The sequence below is a fragment of the Coprinopsis cinerea genome (assembly GCF_000182895.1).
Source record: "Coprinopsis cinerea okayama7#130 chromosome 12 map unlocalized cont3.12, whole genome shotgun sequence".
NCBI lineage: Eukaryota > Fungi > Basidiomycota > Agaricomycetes > Agaricales > Psathyrellaceae > Coprinopsis > Coprinopsis cinerea.
In genome coordinates, this window is record NW_003307533.1 from 769,420 (window position 1) to 785,421 (window position 16,002).

Consider the following 16,002-nt stretch of genomic DNA (forward strand, 5'->3'; position numbering starts at 1 on the left):
GATATGTCCACGATACTTGGATGTGACGCGATGTGAGTGCCTTTCTTGCCCTTTTGGGTTGGTCAAGCTCTTCTGATAGAACCTCTGTTTATGTATCATGTTGCTCACTCTGAACTACAAAAGACCCTTTGGCCTAGTATGCCAGGCAAACCAGCCGTGGCACTGACTACGAGCACGGCGTCGAAAGGGATGATTTTGAAGGTAGCTTTTACAGCCACCCTTCTTCTCGAGTTAAGTCTTTTGGCCTCTGGGGCCATCCACAATTCACTATCCAAGTTCCCCAGGGTCGAATACGACTTCGTCATTGTTGGAGGTGCGCCTCCAACGATGTAAACGCTGCGCCTGAACTAACCTCATCCTGTAGGAGGAAATGCTGGATGCGTCGTTGCAAATCGATTGTCAGAGAACCCCAAATTTAATGTTTTGGTCATCGAAGCAGGCCCCAGGTTTGTGCGTTCATCGTGCATGGAAGACTGGCTCTGAAATAGCGCGCCAGTTACGAGGGGGTGCTGGATGCCCAGGTGCCCGGTTTTCTCCCCGCCTTGTTGCAAAACAGCACATACGACTACAATTACACGAGCGTCGCTCAGTCCCAGCTCAACGACCGTCGGCTAGGCTTACCCCGCGCGCGTTTGCTGGGTGGTTCCAGTTCTCACAGTGAGTTCATAGCGGCTGTAATGAACGCGTTATGGGAAGGCTGACCTTGTCGTATAGATGGGATGTTGTACACACGAGGGTCTTCCTCCGATTACGACAGGTGGGCTGCAGTTACCGGCGATGCTGGGTGGTCGTGGAAGAAGCTTCTCCCATACATCTTCAGGGTACGGAAAGCCTCCAAGTGACCTTCGATTATCTCGGACAGTTGATTATCTCGCTTAGAACGAGAAATGGGTGAAGCCGAATCGCGATATAGACATCGAGGGCATGTACGACCCACGCTCCCACAGTTACAAGGGGATGACCTTCGTCAGTCTCCCGAGTTTTCCAGATGCGATCGACGCAAAGGTCGAACAGGCTGCACGTGAACTGGGAGGCGAATGGAGCTGGAATGTCGATACAAACAGCGGAGACTCTTTGGGGGTTGGTAGGTTGCGAATTCCCCTCTGCATTGTTTGACGTCGACGGACTGATCGATGGTTTAGGCTGGGGTCAGTACACCATCGGTAATGGTGAAAGGAGTAGTGCTGCTGCTGCTTATCTTTCCCAAAAATATGTCAAACGCAAAAATCTACATGTGTTGGTTAATCACCGCGTCACCAAAGTGACTCCAGCTAGTGGTGGTGCCACCAGTAAGCTCTCGTTTCGAACTGTCGCCTTCCAGGAGGAGATGAATCCATCAGGTAGGGACCTCAAGCTGCGATTCGGTTCGACCTGCTGACTGAACCCTCGCAGCCCCTGTTCAGAAGGTTACTGCGAGGAAAGAAGTGATTCTCTCCGCCGGCGCCTTTGGAACACCCCAAATCTTACTCTTGTCCGGAATTGGCGATACAGCTGAACTGAACGAGGTTGGCATCGAACCCAAAGTCCATCTCCCCAGTGTCGGAAAGAACCTCACAGAACAACCGCTTCTGCCCCTCATCTGGCAGCTGGGTATCAACGGCACATTCGACACTTGCGCAGGCCCATTTCCACATCTCTGCCTGGACTTCGACAGACTCCCAGATCCAGCGTTACGGACGCAGACGGAGTGGTTCCGCGAGTGGAAAACTTCCCGGACTGGACCACTCACCTTTCTCAATGTCAATACAGTTGCCTGGACGAGGTTACCGGATGATTCTCCTGTTTATGCCCAGTATCCTGACCCGTCTTCAGGACGGAATACGCCGCAGTTAGAGATTCAGTTCGTGGTGCGTGTTCCTTTACCTCGGATCCTTGTTCTCTGCTCAACACTCTTTCCAAAGGGAACTGGTCTGTATCCCACACCTGGTCCGAATATATTATTAGCTGCGGTGCTCGTTACACCCGGCTTCGAGTCTCGTGCGTATCTATTCCTGGCTTCAATCTACTCCTCACGCCAACCCGCTCTCAGGTGGCTCCGTAAAGCTCAACTCTACCAATATCTACGACTCTCCGCTGATTGATCTTGGGCTCATGAAATCCGGGTTCGATTGGTACGGCTTACGCGAGGCTGTCCGGGCTTCAAGGCGGTTCTTCGCAGCACCAGCATGGCAAGACTACCAGCTTACCCTACTCCCTCCCTTCGACACGGACAACGACGAACAGCTCGATGAAGGTATCCGGGATCTCGTCACTGGTGCCTTGCATCCTGTTGGTTCGGCTTCGATGTCACCCAAGGGTGCTCAGTGGGGCGTTGTGGACCCTGATCTTAGGGTGAAGAAAGTGAGGGGGTTGCGCATCGTTGATGCCTCTGTCATGGTGCGTTCTCAATGTGGTGTTTATGGTCTGCGAATGGAATGCTGAGTGGGTTTGGGCACAGCCGTATATCACTAGTGGACATACTCAGGCTCCTGTTTACGCCATTGCTGAACGTGCAGCTGACCTCATCAAGCAGTATTGGGCCTGATTTCGTCGGCGATACTTGGGACTCATCAGAAAACAGTTTCGAATCTGTGGACGATCCGAATATTCAATTAACCCACTCTCGTCCTGGAATCTGAGTGCGCGGTTTCCTTCCATGTCAAATGTTCTGTCATCTCGCTTGTTGAATCTGTCCACTGTCAGGTTACTTATGTCTGTCCTTGATGTCAAGTCAACAACGTGGAAAGAACGTGGTTCTGTTAAGAAGTGAGGGTATGTGCACCGCGGACGCTAAACACAATTGTGATGGATTATCCTTCCGTCATCTCAATGTGGGCGCCACTGCTGTTAGCGCTCGGGATCCGCTGTGCTTATGTCGCTCAAGTGAGTGCAACCAGCGATCACAAAACCCCAGGTAACTGATTTCGCTGAGACAGCCAATTCTGGTAACTTTCTCCTCTAGACAAACGATCTTGATCTAAGGAAAGACAAAAACGGACAGAGTATCCCGTAAATCAGTGGTTGGAAGGTGGATTTACGTGGTCTTCACAATCTGTCGGGATAGAGTTTGTGTTTTCTGTCTCCAACCACGCGAGGTGGAGTGGGAGGATCTGGACGGGGATGGTACCCTTTATTGCAATAGCTCTTCTTGGCGTGCCTGTTACCGCCTGCGATGGGACGTAGGGATTCCCGTAAGTAACGATACTGCAGACAAACCTCTCCCTGGTGTGTACTCTCTTATTCAATCTTTCAATTTGGTAGCCATCTTCTGATAGAACTGCACGTGTTTTCTTTACAGGGCCAGTGAAACGCCATGGGTGTGTATACTGAAGTCAACCACTGAGGTTTAAAGGAAGAGGTTGAGTGTGAAGTCCTGTCGACGATTTGACCAGCTACCTCTCAGCGTATCAAGCCCTGAACACAAGGTCGTTCGCCGAAATGTTGAGTCCAAGCTTCATTATCGCTTCCCTTCTCCTCGGCCTTGGTCTCCCCGCCTTTGCGGACATTCGGGATTCGCTTTCCAAGTTTCCGAGGACTGAATATGACTTTGTCATCGTTGGAGGTTCGTTCATGTCCAATAATTCATTCCGGTCTCTCGTGTCCGACCTTGCTCCCTTCTGCAGGTGGAAATGCGGGCTGTGTCCTCGCCAACAGGCTTACCGAGAACCCAAAGTTCAAGGTTCTCGTCATCGAAGCAGGCCCTAGGTCTGTACCTCCGTCCTAAAGTTCCATGCCAGTGTCTGAATCCCTCTCGTTAGTCACGAGGGTGTGCTGAACGCACAAGTCCCCAATTTCGTGTTCGCATTGCAGAACAGTACCTACGACTACAACTACACGAGCACCATTCAACCTCAACTTGGCAATCGTCCTTTGGCCTTGCCTCGCGCTCGTATGCTTGGTGGCTCGAGTTCTCATAGTAAGCATTGTGAACTAGTCACGGTAAAGGCCTGTAGTGATCTCTCTTCGCAGATGGAATGTTTTACACGCGTGGCTCCTCGTCGGATTACGATAGGTGGGCAGCAGTCACCGGCGATTCGGGGTGGTCATGGAAGAAGCTCTTCCCATACATCCTCAAGGTAAGTCATGGCCTCCATATACGATCGGAACGGAAGGTGACTGACGTTGTGTACTGTATATGACAGAATGAGAGATGGGTAAAACCCAATCGAGATGTGAATATCAATGGCATGTACGATCCGCGAGTCCACAGTCGCAAGGGGATGACCTTTGTCAGTCTCCCGAGCTACCAGGACGCGATTGATGCGAAGGTGGAACAAGCTGCGCATGAGCTTGGTGGTGAATGGAGTTGGAACGTCGATACCAACAGTGGAGATTCGTTGGGTGTCGGTTAGTTGCGAGGATTGGCGTTCGGGTATTGCTGGATGCTGACTACTTGCCCTCACTCCGACAGGTTGGGCTCAATACACGATTGGCAATGGAGAAAGGAGCAGTGCGGCGACGTCTTATCTTTCCCCGAAATACCTCAAACGCAAGAATCTCCACGTTTTAATCAATCACCGTGTCACCAAGTTGGTTCCAATCGGTGGGCGCGGCCGTGGACCAGGAGGTGGAGGTTCGAAGGAGCTTTCGTTCCGAACTGTTGCTTTCCAGGAAGAGATGAACCCGTCAGGTAAGCTCATCTCGCAAGGCGCAGAAAGGATACATTGACTGAGCCTTTGAAGCTCCTATCCAACAGGTTACTGCGAAGAAAGAAGTTCTTCTTTCGGCAGGTGCATACGGAACACCCCAGATCCTATTGCTGTCTGGAATTGGTGATACAGCCGAGCTTAACGAGGTCGGAATTGAGCCCAAGGTCCATCTTCCGAGCGTTGGGAAGAATCTCACGGATCAGCCACAACTAGCTCTCATCTGGCAGTTGGGTATCAACGGTACCTTTGACCCGTGTGTCCCCAACCTCTCAGCCTCTCGTCTACTTATGGACGCTGACAAGCGCGTTGTGTTTATAGGACCGCGGATCCGACCTTGCCTCAGCAGTGGTTCCAAGAATGGGAAACTTCCCGAACTGGACCTTTGACCTTTGTCAATGTCAATACAGCTGCCTGGACGAGGCTTCCCGACGATTCTCCCATCTATGCTGAGCATCCCGACCCTTCTTCTGGAAAGAACACGCCACAACTTGAAATTGGCTTTGTGGTAGGTGCTCCTGGTCTGGATGCCATAGGATGATTGTAATGACCTGACCCGACAGGGCACTGGACATTACCCCGTTCCTGGACAATTCATTTTCACCAGTGCCGTCGTTGCCACTCCGAGCTTAGACTCTCGTAGGTCTTGACTGGGAGTTTCTGTGTCACTGTTGATTGAAGCACCGTTTCAGGCGGTACTGTCAAGATTGGCTCGACCAATGTGTACGATGCCCCTCTAATTGATCTCGGACTTTTGAAATCCGAGTTCGATTGGTATGGCCTGCGAGAGACCATTCGGGCTTCGAGGAGGTTCTTCGCAGCCCCGGCATGGCAGGACTACCAACTCACACTGCTCCCGCCATTCGACTCGGACGACGACGAAGAGCTAAACGAAGGTATTAGAAACTTGGTCTTTAGCGCCGCACATCCCGTTGGCTCCGCCTCGATGTCGCCCAAGAACGCCCAGTGGGGTGTTGTTGACCCTGACCTCAAGGTGAAGAAAGTGAAGGGACTGCGCATTGTTGATGCGTCCGTCATGGTAAGTCAACAATGTTCGAGTTCTCCCGAATGTACCGATGCTGAACATACTGGACGCAGCCGTATATCACTTGTGCTCATACCCAGGCCCCTGTTTACGCTATTGCGGAAAGGGCCGCTGACCTCATAAAGCAGACTTGGAAATAATCGCCCTGGTTGCACTTCGATTGTTTATAATTTTATATTCTGTGATTCTCTCATCCAGTACTACAGCAATTCCAACTCCTTGAACTTGGTCAACCTGTACCCCATCGTGGATGATCAGAGTTAATTGCGAATACCTTGCAGCAGCAGAACGCATTCTTGATTCGGTCGCCTTCCATCTCTCTCTCCTCCAACCATTAAAATGGCTCTTCTACCCCTTTTCAAACCCAATTCGTCGCTGTCGCAATCGACCTTGGAGACAGAAACCCGGCTAGCCGGTCATAGTTGAAGATCCATTCTGATGGATTGTGTTACCCCAAGGCCTGCAAAGGTGATTGCGACGGTCAGTGTTCAGTCCAAGGTATGCCAACTGAGGCGTCTAGGTATAGCAAGTCTTCAGGTGCTGATGAAAGACGCGTCTCGCTATTTAGTGCTGGAGAGAACACTCAGGATATTGTTGTTTGGCCTGACACAGTCTACATATTCACTGCAATGGCCATCTCGTCTAGGCGAATGGTGAGGTCGCTTTGCGCAACCATGTTCGCACCATGGATCCTTGTATCCACCGTAATCACTTCCACCAGCACGGCCAATTTCTTTCTCACAACATGGCGCGATTAGTTTCCCTCATAGATCGGATTGCGTAGATCAAGTGCATCGACTGCTTGTTCGAAATCTCAATCTACATTCAGCACCATTGGCACGGCAGGTACTTCAAACTACACCGACTACAACAGACTAACAAACCGATTGTTACAATACATACATTGATCAACGGCGCGTAGGACTTGGTTCACCAACCAGCCTTGGCTTGGTCCGCCTACTAGTCCCCCAGCTGGTCCGCCACCTCCCACTCCTCCAGCTGGTCCTACACCTACTACTCCCGCAGGACCAGGAGGTCCAGAAATACCACCCCGTTTCCGGCTACACCCAACACAAGACCGGACACCGTATACATCGAGTTTTTTCCACTCGGGTTCTTTTCTTCCCCCTCCTTCTATTCCTCCTCCTCCATCCCCTCCAGTCGTAACCGACGACCCAGACGCAATACCAACCGACGACCCCGACCCAGTACTAAACGAACCCAACCCAGACCCAGACCCAGCACCAAACACACCAACAACGCCCCGAATAACAAACGTACTAACCGAACACCGCCTCCACACGTGCCCGCGCGCACACACCGCGGTCGTGGTGTCCGTTAGAGGGATGGGCGTGTGGCACGCCGGGCAGGGTTCTGTGGTCGGGAGCTGTGGTGGGGCGGGCGCTGGCCCTGGTCCTGGCCCTGGTGCATGCGTCGTCGATGCTGTCGCTGTAGGTGGTTTCAGTGCTTGCGTTGGTTCTGTCGTCGTCGTTGTAGGGGTCGGTGCAGGAGGAGGAGGGGGGTCCACACCAGCACCAGGCGGAGGAGGCGCAACCTCTTGCCCTATCCCCGCCAGTACAGGATCTATCACTGCATGAGGCGGCTGCGGCGGTAGTGGTGGTGCAACCGAAACACTCGAACCCAACTCCGCAGTCGCCTCCATCAACTTCTTCCCCTCTTCAACGAGATCAGGCGGGGATCCGGGAAGCGCAGATTGAAGGATGAGCCGGAGGATGAAGGGGGCGTCTGCGGCTGTAGAATAGAAAAGAGCAAGGGGGGGTGTTAGTTAGTCTTTGGATTGCAAGGATAGAGGTTTAAATAGGATAGAGGGTTTTAATGGGCGACAAGAAAGGTATATACATCGATTTTTAAATCACAAAGTGGAAAAACGTACCCCCCAAGAACCTAACAACACCTCTAACATCCCCAATCACGATCTTCAAATTCCAGTACGAGATCTCATTTAGGATGCGCTGTGCAATCTCTCCACATTCTTTGCGGTGCGTGTCGTTGGAGGAGTGTTTCTGCGCAGAGACGGAAGGAAGGGGGGTGTCAGTGTCAGACTGGAGCTTGGGTGTTGGCGTTTAAGGGGCCAACAAAACGAAAGTAGGAGATACACGGAGCGAAACACCAAAAAAGTAAGGAGTAAGCCAACTCACCCAAACGAAATCAGCCACTCCCAACTTGATCCTCAACACCACCAACGCCCGCGTTCCAAAAAGATGATTCCGGAGACTAAACTCGAACTTTTGTTTCACTTTTTCCAGGGTTACCTGGGACGTTGCCTGATCCAATCTTCCTCTTCTTCCTGCTTCATTGGGCGTTTCGTCGTCCACGTCCATCTTATCTTCATCGCCCTCCCCGCTTCCTTCGCGCACATCGCCCTCCTCACGCTTATCGCCGTCCTCACCACCGTGTACCCCCCACCCCTCAACCAACATTCTATCCCTCGCCTCGGACACCCCCTCCAACCCCCTCACGAGCACACCCAAGATCCCCTCCCGACACCTCTCGAACAAGGCTTGGTCCGTCTGCAAGAGGTGGAAGAACGGCCGGAGGAGGTGCGTCGGGCTAATCGGTGAAGCTGGAGGGGTTTTGAATCGAGAGGGTGTTCGAGTTTGGGTGATGAGTGATGGTGAATAGTACGTAGGTTTGGATTGGGTTGATAGACAAGTACGCAGAAGAAAGCAGTCAGCAACTTTTAATCGACAAGAACCAGGAAACAGGAGTAGTATACGCACATAAATCAAACCCACCCAACACATCCTCCAACATCCTCACCGGGTCCACCCCTCCTCCTCTTCCTCCTCCCACTCCTCCCAGAGTAGACGAAAGCAACTCGGCAACGACCAACGTATTCGAATGCTTCGCGTCATGTTTGTAGCTGAAATCCGAGGGAGTCGAGGATCTGTTCAAAAGTTCCGGGGTTGGGTTGATATAATATAACACAAGAACCAAAAAGAAAACATCTACGCACTCATGCACCCAAACAACCCCACCCGCACCAGTACCAGCATCAGCGTTCGCACCAACCACCCCCGACTCCCAACTAACAACCCCATTAACCCGACTCATCACCCTCGCATCAATCTTCACGCCCAGATACCGGCTTTCGACTGTTTTGAACACCGTCCGGAGGCGCGTGGAGAGGGTCTGGCAGGATAGGATTGGGGAGGATGGGTTTGGATGGTGGGACGACAGATCTTCAGCCGACCCCGATTCCAGAACGACTTCCACCTCCCTCCCAAACTCACCCCGCCCAACACCCCTCACAACGTACACACTCCCATCAAACAGCACAACCACGAGCTTATCCTCCCTCTCGACGTAGAGGATCCCAGAGACGGGATGGAACGGCGAGTTGGTGTGGGCCGAGGGCGGGGAGGGGAGCGGTGGGAGGGGGAGGGGGACGAGAGCTGACTGGGGTTTGTTGGACTCGCTGAAGGCGACATTGGAGGTATTGGAGGGGTTGGCATCGTTTGAGGCCGAGGGAGGAGAGTAGAGGTACAAAATTCCCGGTTTACAAATGACCAGCACCGGCTACTCGTCGTCCATTAGCTCCCCGCATATCACAAAAGAGAAAAATAAAACACCCACCGAGTCCCGATCACGCACTTGTACCCATCGCAGAGCCGTCACAGCTGCGTTGTCCAAGTTTAAGGAAGCGCTGTCCAGACCGTCTTCGACTTGCAGTTCGATGCTGTATCCACTGGCGCCCTCGTCTCCAGAAGCAGGCGAGCTCGGAGGAGAAGAGGTCAACTGCTGCACGACCCTAACCACACCCACGTCCCCAGTCGAACTTGCATACGCCAGAAGCGCATCACCTGGAAACGGCATCAGCACTCAAGGGACGAAGAAAAGGATGCACGAGGAAACGAGTCAAGAATACGCACATGTGCCTTCACCCTTCACCCTCCACCCAGAAACATCAATCTTCGTAACCCACCCATTGGCCACACGTTTCGCGAGCAGGATTTTGATATTTGATGGCGAGGTTGGTGAATATCTGTAACCACTCAGTGTGAATCGCGGTGAACAACGAACCAGACCAAAGGCACGCACCTCAAAAATGTCAAACACCCCGCTCGGTTGCCGACCACCAACAAAGAGGAATCGAGCGAGATGAGCGAAGGAGAGGTTTGGAATGGAGCGCGGGGTGTCCATGTTAGACCTGAAGAATCGCGTGTTCCGTGTCAGTGTCTGCTATTGTCGAATTGGATAGAATGAGTGCGGTGCAACGTAGCGTGGAACGAATAGGATGTGGATGTCGAATAATTATGGAGTAGGGTCGATTGCCAGAGTGCAAGTAGGATGGAAGAGAACACGACGCACAAGTACTCTGAGCCTGCAACACGCCCTCTACACCTCCATCGACCGAACTCGTCAACGCTGCGTGGTACTCGAGGAGCGTCGGTGTCAAGTCTGTTATCTTGGAGAGGAAGGAGAGGAAGTGGTGTTAGTATTAGTGGGTGCTAAAGGTGCATTGGTTGATGTTAAAAAGAGGGACGCGGAAGGGTTGGCACAAAAGGCGCGGGTTAACGAGATAAAGACAAAAGGCTCACCTTAAACCACTCCCCCTTGAGGTAATTCTTCCCCGGTGTCCAAAGCGATAAATCCATATTGGTAGTCAAGAGTGCGAGGATAGGCCTGTAAGCTGGCATTAGGACACGATAGCGATATGGTGATATGAAAAGAAAACAAGCCAACAACAGTGATACTGGAAGGCAGAACAAGCCAACTAAACGAACGAGTCAAACCAAGCGGAACAAAACGCACCTCCCATCCCCAGAAACCCCTCCCGGTGAGCATGCAACACTCGAGATGGCGGTATCGATTGAGCCCAAGGCTACCGTTCCCCATTCTATTCCAACCTCGAGCGTTAGATTACGCCTCCAGGGCACAAAGATGACCATGCGCACCTTGAGAGTATTTAGGCCAAAAGGTACTTCCTGTTCCTCCTCCACTGGTGCTTGCCCCTCCTGTTGCGCTACTGGCCGTTCCTCCTCCGCTGGCGGTCCCACCTCCAGCTCCCGTAGCACCACCCGGATTAGGCGCATCCTGCACAATAGTCCTGAACCACCCCATCGCTTGGTCGTCATCTCCGACTTTCAGGACTAGGTCTCCACTACTAGAGTTTGGAACATTTGACGTGGGTTGTAGCTGGGATGATACCGGTAGGGCTGCAGAAGGTGCAGTCGGCAACGTCGGGAGTGCAGGTTTAAACGTCGAGGAGAGGTCAAAGTTTATGCCTGTATCTGGGGTCTTTTGCGGTGCGTCAGTACATGCAGGACAGCGAATCGTAGATGCGGGTAAACAAGGACATGAAGGAGGAGATGAGAAGAAACCACGCACAAAGATGTACACCACGCTCTTCGTCACGAACAACAACTGTCCTTCTGGCGTCCACTGGATGCACTTCGTCGAAGGGGACGAAATGGCCGTTGGGATGTGCATCGAGGTGTACAGTCTCGTTGGTATCTTCATGTCCCTCATCCTTGAATCCAAATTCGCGTTGGAATCAACGTTCGTGGTGTTGGTATTGGCGCTTATCCCTTGGGTTTCGGTCGATTTGCCTTTGCCTTTAGACGGCGAGGGCATATTAGGTTTTCTGAACGAAATATATCGTCTTTTAGAGGGTCAATGTATATTCCGTTGTCTTTGTTGAATAGACGCGTTGAGATTTCGAGGTACGACCAAGGATGCTGAAGGAAAGATAAGAACCAGGGACAACCCAGAGGCCAAGCGAGCACAGCGCGTCGTGACCGCGATTTCGGATTTCGGATCAGACATGGGCTGATTGCATCAAGCCGTGCCGCGGCAGGCATCCAAATTTGCCCCTTGCTTGTCTTGAAGTCGACCTCGATGGCTGTAAAGTGCTTTGAATAAGAGATTTTCACGGGAGCATGGATAGCTTGAGATACCTTTCAAAGCAGAATGAGGGGTCGCCCCGCCGATGTTCAGCAAGTCGAGTGGTGCTACTCTAATGCTTCCGAACGGTGATTTCGGACATCACGGACGACGGGAGCGGAAGCTGGAGCATCAACGTGTCCTACACCTTGACCATCGTACCGTGTCTGCCTCCTCGTAGGATGGCTCCATCACCGTGACCCATTCGACTCGACACTCGACGATAGTCAAAGGCACAGCGACAACAACGCGAATCAATAGAGATTCTGCCAGACCTGAAGGAAACTAGAAGAGCGACCGGTGAACCACACTGGGACAGGAATTCTTACACCTCTTCAGCTAATTTACTGTTGGACAACAACCTAGAACAAAAGACCCACCTATCCTTTACGCGATACCACGGTGAAGAACCGATTATGACACTCCAACAACCACACTTTCAAGGACCTCTAGCGAGTCTGGACGTAACCCATGTTCTCTGTGCGCTCACCTCTTCCTCCCGCACCCTATCGAACCAACCAAACAGCTAATGCGGTCCATACAGACGACGACAGCTCCTTCACTTCCTTCGTACTCGCGCTCATCACGCTCAGTCCCATCTTGTTAATGGTACGCTACGCTCTCGAGTTTATGTACATGTTTGATAGCTAACCACCGGAATGTCATCTGTCTGCAGCCAGCTTACGCAGCGCTCGCCTACCAAACCCGCGAATACATCATAATCGTCATGTGGATTGGGCAGTTCTTCGGTGAAGGACTGAATCTGGTGATCAAGAGGATCGTGAAGGAGGAGAGACCTAATCGTACGTCCCGCCCACTCCACTGTACTCACTAACGCTGACCTTATTCTCGCTTCCCTCCTGGTCATCGTAACCAACCGCACCGTCACCTTAACCATCCTATCCCGTCCTCTCGAACCCCCTGCTCCCGCCACCCCGCCCACGGACAGTAAATATCGGCGACGGCTACGGCTTCCCCTCCTCACACAGCCAATACATGGCCTACTTCACAACCTTCCTCTACCTCCACCTCTTCTTCTCCCACCGCTTCACCTCAACCGGCTCACCCCTCCTCGACAGACTATGGCGCACAACCGTGTACGGAGTATTAGCAATGTGGATGGGGGTAGTCGCCTATTCCAGATACGCACTCGGCTACCACACACCCCTCCAGATCTTCTGGGGTCTGGCGATTGGTTGCGCGTTGGCAGTGGTGGTGTACACGCTAACCCAGTTGGTACCGTCGAGGTATCCAAATTCGGTGCTTGGTGCGTTGTCCTCGTCCTTTTGAACCTCTTTCCTCATTTTCCCCCTGCCTTATTCCATTCTCCTCCTATCCCCGTTTCATTCTTCCCCTTCCCTATCCTTGTTCTTATCTCACCCCCAAAACCCCAAAGTTCCAACCACTAACACCCCTCTTCTCTCCCTAGGCAAAACAAAACGCTTCATCCTCACAAACCCACTCTGCACCTGGCTCCGCATCCGCGACGGGTGGGAAGTATGGGGCGACGCAGGAGTCGAAGACGCGTGGTGGAGATGGCGCGCGCAATGGGAGAAGAAGATGCGGGAGAAGGGGGTGGATGTAGGCAGTGTTGCTGGTAAGGTGGATGGGAAGGAGGAGTAGAAAAGGGGTGAGTGAAACCCAAGTGTTCGAGCCTGCTGCGAGAGGCATTTATTGATTCCTCTCCAAGCCATCTAGACGGATACATCTCGGTGTAATTTATACCAAGAACCCTTAATGGAATCTTAGATTTAAATGCAACATGTCGGACTGGATGGACTCGGGTCGACCAAGCCTCTGCTAGGAACCCCCTCGTCATTTGTTGAGAGTCCCCTTCACCTTTCGTCTACTCGCCTCTTCTGATCAGCTTTGAGCAACTTCCCCAGCTCTTATTCCTATGACTCGACGCACGTCCCTTAAGCATCCCCAGCATGCGAGCGAGTAGTTCCCATGCACCTACGTACACATTCACTACCTCTACTAACAACTACTTATTTTCAACCAGTCACGCCTCTTCCTCTGAAGCCCTTCCCTACCCCACTCCCCACACCCCTGCGCAAAGCTCAGCAAAACTCAGAATGAATGGAATCCCGAAAAGAGAACGAGAAAACGACTGTCTGAATGAACGAACGCTCGACGTCCCGCGTCCTACACAATCACCACCAATTCAACCAGCCACTCCCCCTCCCATTTGGCCGTCCTTTACGCAAAAGCACTGGTAGGTCTGGCCGTAACCGAGGGGAAAACGATCACACTCCCGCTCTCCGTGGGCACCGTGACCCTTCCACTCTCCGTAGGCACCCCAACACTCCCACTCTCAGTAGGCACCCCAACACCACTACTCTCCACTCCAGAACCCGTAGGCCTAACACTCCCAGACTCAGATTCAAACACACTGCTGAACGCCGTAGGCCTCGAGGTGACGAACACGCTCGTCTCTTCGCCCGAGGGGATGGCTGAACCCGAAGGGATTGCGGAACCGGAAGTCTGAGGGGATTCGGAGCTCGAGACAGGGATGGAGACGGGTGCCGAACCTGTAGGACGGACAGTGACTACACCGCTTCCATTCGCAGTCGGCCTGACAGTGACCACACCACTCCCACTAGCAGTCGGTCGAACAGTGACCACTCCACTCCCAGTAGGCCGAACAGTCACAACAGGCGGACGAGGTCGAACAGTCACAATATGCGGTCGACCTTGTCCTGGTCGTCCACCAGGTCGACCAACTCCAACCCCGTTTCCTCGTCCTTGACCTCTTCCAGGTCGACCTTGTCCTCGTCCCTGACCTCGACCGGGCCGACTCTGTCCTCTACCAGGACGACTCTGCCCTCTGCCTTGTCCCCGTCCAGGACGACCCTGCCCACGCCCAGGCAGCCCAGCAACACCCGTAGGCCCCACAATCCTCGTCAACGTCCTCGTCACAGTCACCAACCCGGTCTCCCTCGGGATGGTCTGAACGACCGTCGTCGTCTCCAGCGAGGCTTGGTCGGTAGGTCGGGCGGTTACACTTGCGCTGGCACTGACGCTGACGCTTTCGGTGGGCCGGACAGATTCAGAGATACTCCCACTGACGATGATACTAGTACTTTCGGTGGGACCCGGTTCAACCGAGCTGAGCACACCCGAGGAAACAGGAACAGGAATGGAAACGACGGGCGCGCTGCTCGAGATGTCCGCACTGTCGGTTGGCCGGACGGTGATTGGGGTGCTGGAGATGACTGGTTCGGAGATGGGTGTACCAGAAATGACTGGAACGGAGATCGGTGTCCCTGAGATGACCGGCACTGAAATGGGTGTGCCAGAAATGACTGGGACGGATATAGGTGCACCAGAGATGACTGGGACGGATATGGGTGTTCCTGATATAACCGGCACCGAAATCGGCGTTCCAGAAATGACGGGGATGGAGATTGGTGTACCTGAGATGACTGGCACAGAAATGGGAGTACCAGAAATGACGGGCACCGAAATTGGAGTACCAGAAATAACAGGAACAGAAACAGGTGCACCCGAAATTACAGGCTGCGAAACTGCAGTACCCGAAATAACAAGTACAGAAACACCCTCCGACGCAGTAGGCACAGGAACAGCGACCGTAAGAACGCTCCCTGGAAGCTCGAATTCCACAGACGGTGTCGAGCCCGGTTCTTGGATATCGGTCACGAGAGATACGGCGATTGGAGTTGGCACACCGGTGGGGATGGGGATGCCAGGTCCGCCGAGTTGAGGGTTGGGAGCTCTAGCTGCGAGGTTATTGTCGGCGACACCGCGTCGGGAGATGGCGATGGGTGTGGGTACGCCAGTGGGGATTGGGATCTTGGGTCCACCCAGTTGACGTGCCTTTATTTCATCGTTGGCCGCACCGCGTCGAGAGATAGCGATGGGAGTGGGTACGCCAGTGGGGATTGGGATCTTGGGTCCACCCAGTTGTCGTGCGGCCAATTTATCGTCAACGGCGCGGCGTCGGGACTCGACAATGGGAGTGGGGACACCACTAGGGATTGGGATCCTGGGTCCACCGAGTTGTCGCGCTGCTAATTCATCGTTGGTCACACCGCGTCGAGAGATGGCGACGGGAGTGGGTACGCCAGTGGGAATGGGGATCTTGGGTCCACCAAGTTGAGGGTTTGGAGCTCTTGCTGCGAGGTCGCTAAGTTCAGACAGGCGATGAGTATGTGTGGAGGCTCGTCTGTGGAAAAAGGAACGTACGCGGCGCGTATAGGCGTAGCGTCGACATATACACTATTCAATGCAATCGCAGCGAGGACGAATGGCAGGAGTTTGTTCATGGTGAACATCTTGCAAAAAGAAGAGAAGCCGTAGGTGTAGATTGATTAAGATCCTGGAATAAGAATAAAGATAGTGGATCGAGTTGTCGATTAGGTGGGTTGTGAATTAATGTTGCAAGAGGTTGAAGAAAATAAA

General features: G+C 53.0%; 5 protein-coding genes across 5 annotated transcripts; 3 read left to right on the top strand and 2 right to left on the bottom strand.

The window, feature by feature from the left end:
• Positions 1 to 3: 3 nt before the first annotated feature.
• On the top strand, positions 4 to 2,524 carry CC1G_09789 (aryl-alcohol oxidase; the record flags this gene model as incomplete). Its single annotated transcript, XM_001834810.2, has 11 exons — positions 4 to 32; positions 285 to 313; positions 365 to 450; positions 489 to 657; positions 715 to 821; positions 880 to 1,084; positions 1,143 to 1,289; positions 1,393 to 1,847; positions 1,902 to 1,977; positions 2,030 to 2,376; positions 2,438 to 2,524. The coding sequence occupies 11 exons, from the start codon at positions 4 to 6 to the stop codon at positions 2,522 to 2,524; spliced, it is 1,737 nt and encodes a 578-aa protein (XP_001834862.2).
• An 893-nt stretch (positions 2,525 to 3,417) lies between these two features.
• CC1G_09790 (aryl-alcohol oxidase) lies at positions 3,418 to 5,810 on the top strand (the record flags this gene model as incomplete). Its single annotated transcript, XM_001834811.2, has 11 exons — positions 3,418 to 3,541; positions 3,603 to 3,684; positions 3,738 to 3,895; positions 3,949 to 4,055; positions 4,122 to 4,326; positions 4,391 to 4,609; positions 4,662 to 4,881; positions 4,947 to 5,133; positions 5,189 to 5,264; positions 5,318 to 5,664; positions 5,751 to 5,810. The coding sequence occupies 11 exons, from the start codon at positions 3,418 to 3,420 to the stop codon at positions 5,808 to 5,810; spliced, it is 1,785 nt and encodes a 594-aa protein (XP_001834863.2).
• A 702-nt stretch (positions 5,811 to 6,512) lies between these two features.
• CC1G_09791 (hypothetical protein) lies at positions 6,513 to 11,268 on the bottom strand (the record flags this gene model as incomplete). Its single annotated transcript, XM_001834812.2, has 13 exons — positions 6,513 to 7,422; positions 7,565 to 7,694; positions 7,830 to 8,254; positions 8,412 to 8,578; positions 8,648 to 9,210; positions 9,268 to 9,494; positions 9,564 to 9,676; positions 9,733 to 9,841; positions 10,003 to 10,099; positions 10,233 to 10,317; positions 10,447 to 10,531; positions 10,590 to 10,932; positions 11,023 to 11,268. The coding sequence occupies 13 exons, from the start codon at positions 11,266 to 11,268 to the stop codon at positions 6,536 to 6,538; spliced, it is 3,477 nt and encodes a 1,158-aa protein (XP_001834864.2). The 3' UTR covers positions 6,513 to 6,535.
• A 725-nt stretch (positions 11,269 to 11,993) lies between these two features.
• CC1G_09792 (hypothetical protein) lies at positions 11,994 to 13,200 on the top strand (the record flags this gene model as incomplete). Its single annotated transcript, XM_001834813.2, has 5 exons — positions 11,994 to 12,057; positions 12,122 to 12,186; positions 12,254 to 12,380; positions 12,527 to 12,844; positions 13,007 to 13,200. 5 exons carry the CDS (start codon positions 11,994 to 11,996, stop codon positions 13,198 to 13,200), a joined length of 768 nt encoding a protein of 255 aa, XP_001834865.2.
• A 579-nt stretch (positions 13,201 to 13,779) lies between these two features.
• On the bottom strand, positions 13,780 to 15,866 carry CC1G_09793 (hypothetical protein; the record flags this gene model as incomplete). Its single annotated transcript, XM_001834814.2, has 2 exons — positions 13,780 to 15,727; positions 15,787 to 15,866. 2 exons carry the CDS (start codon positions 15,864 to 15,866, stop codon positions 13,780 to 13,782), a joined length of 2,028 nt encoding a protein of 675 aa, XP_001834866.2.
• Between the last annotated feature and the right edge of the window lie 136 nt (positions 15,867 to 16,002).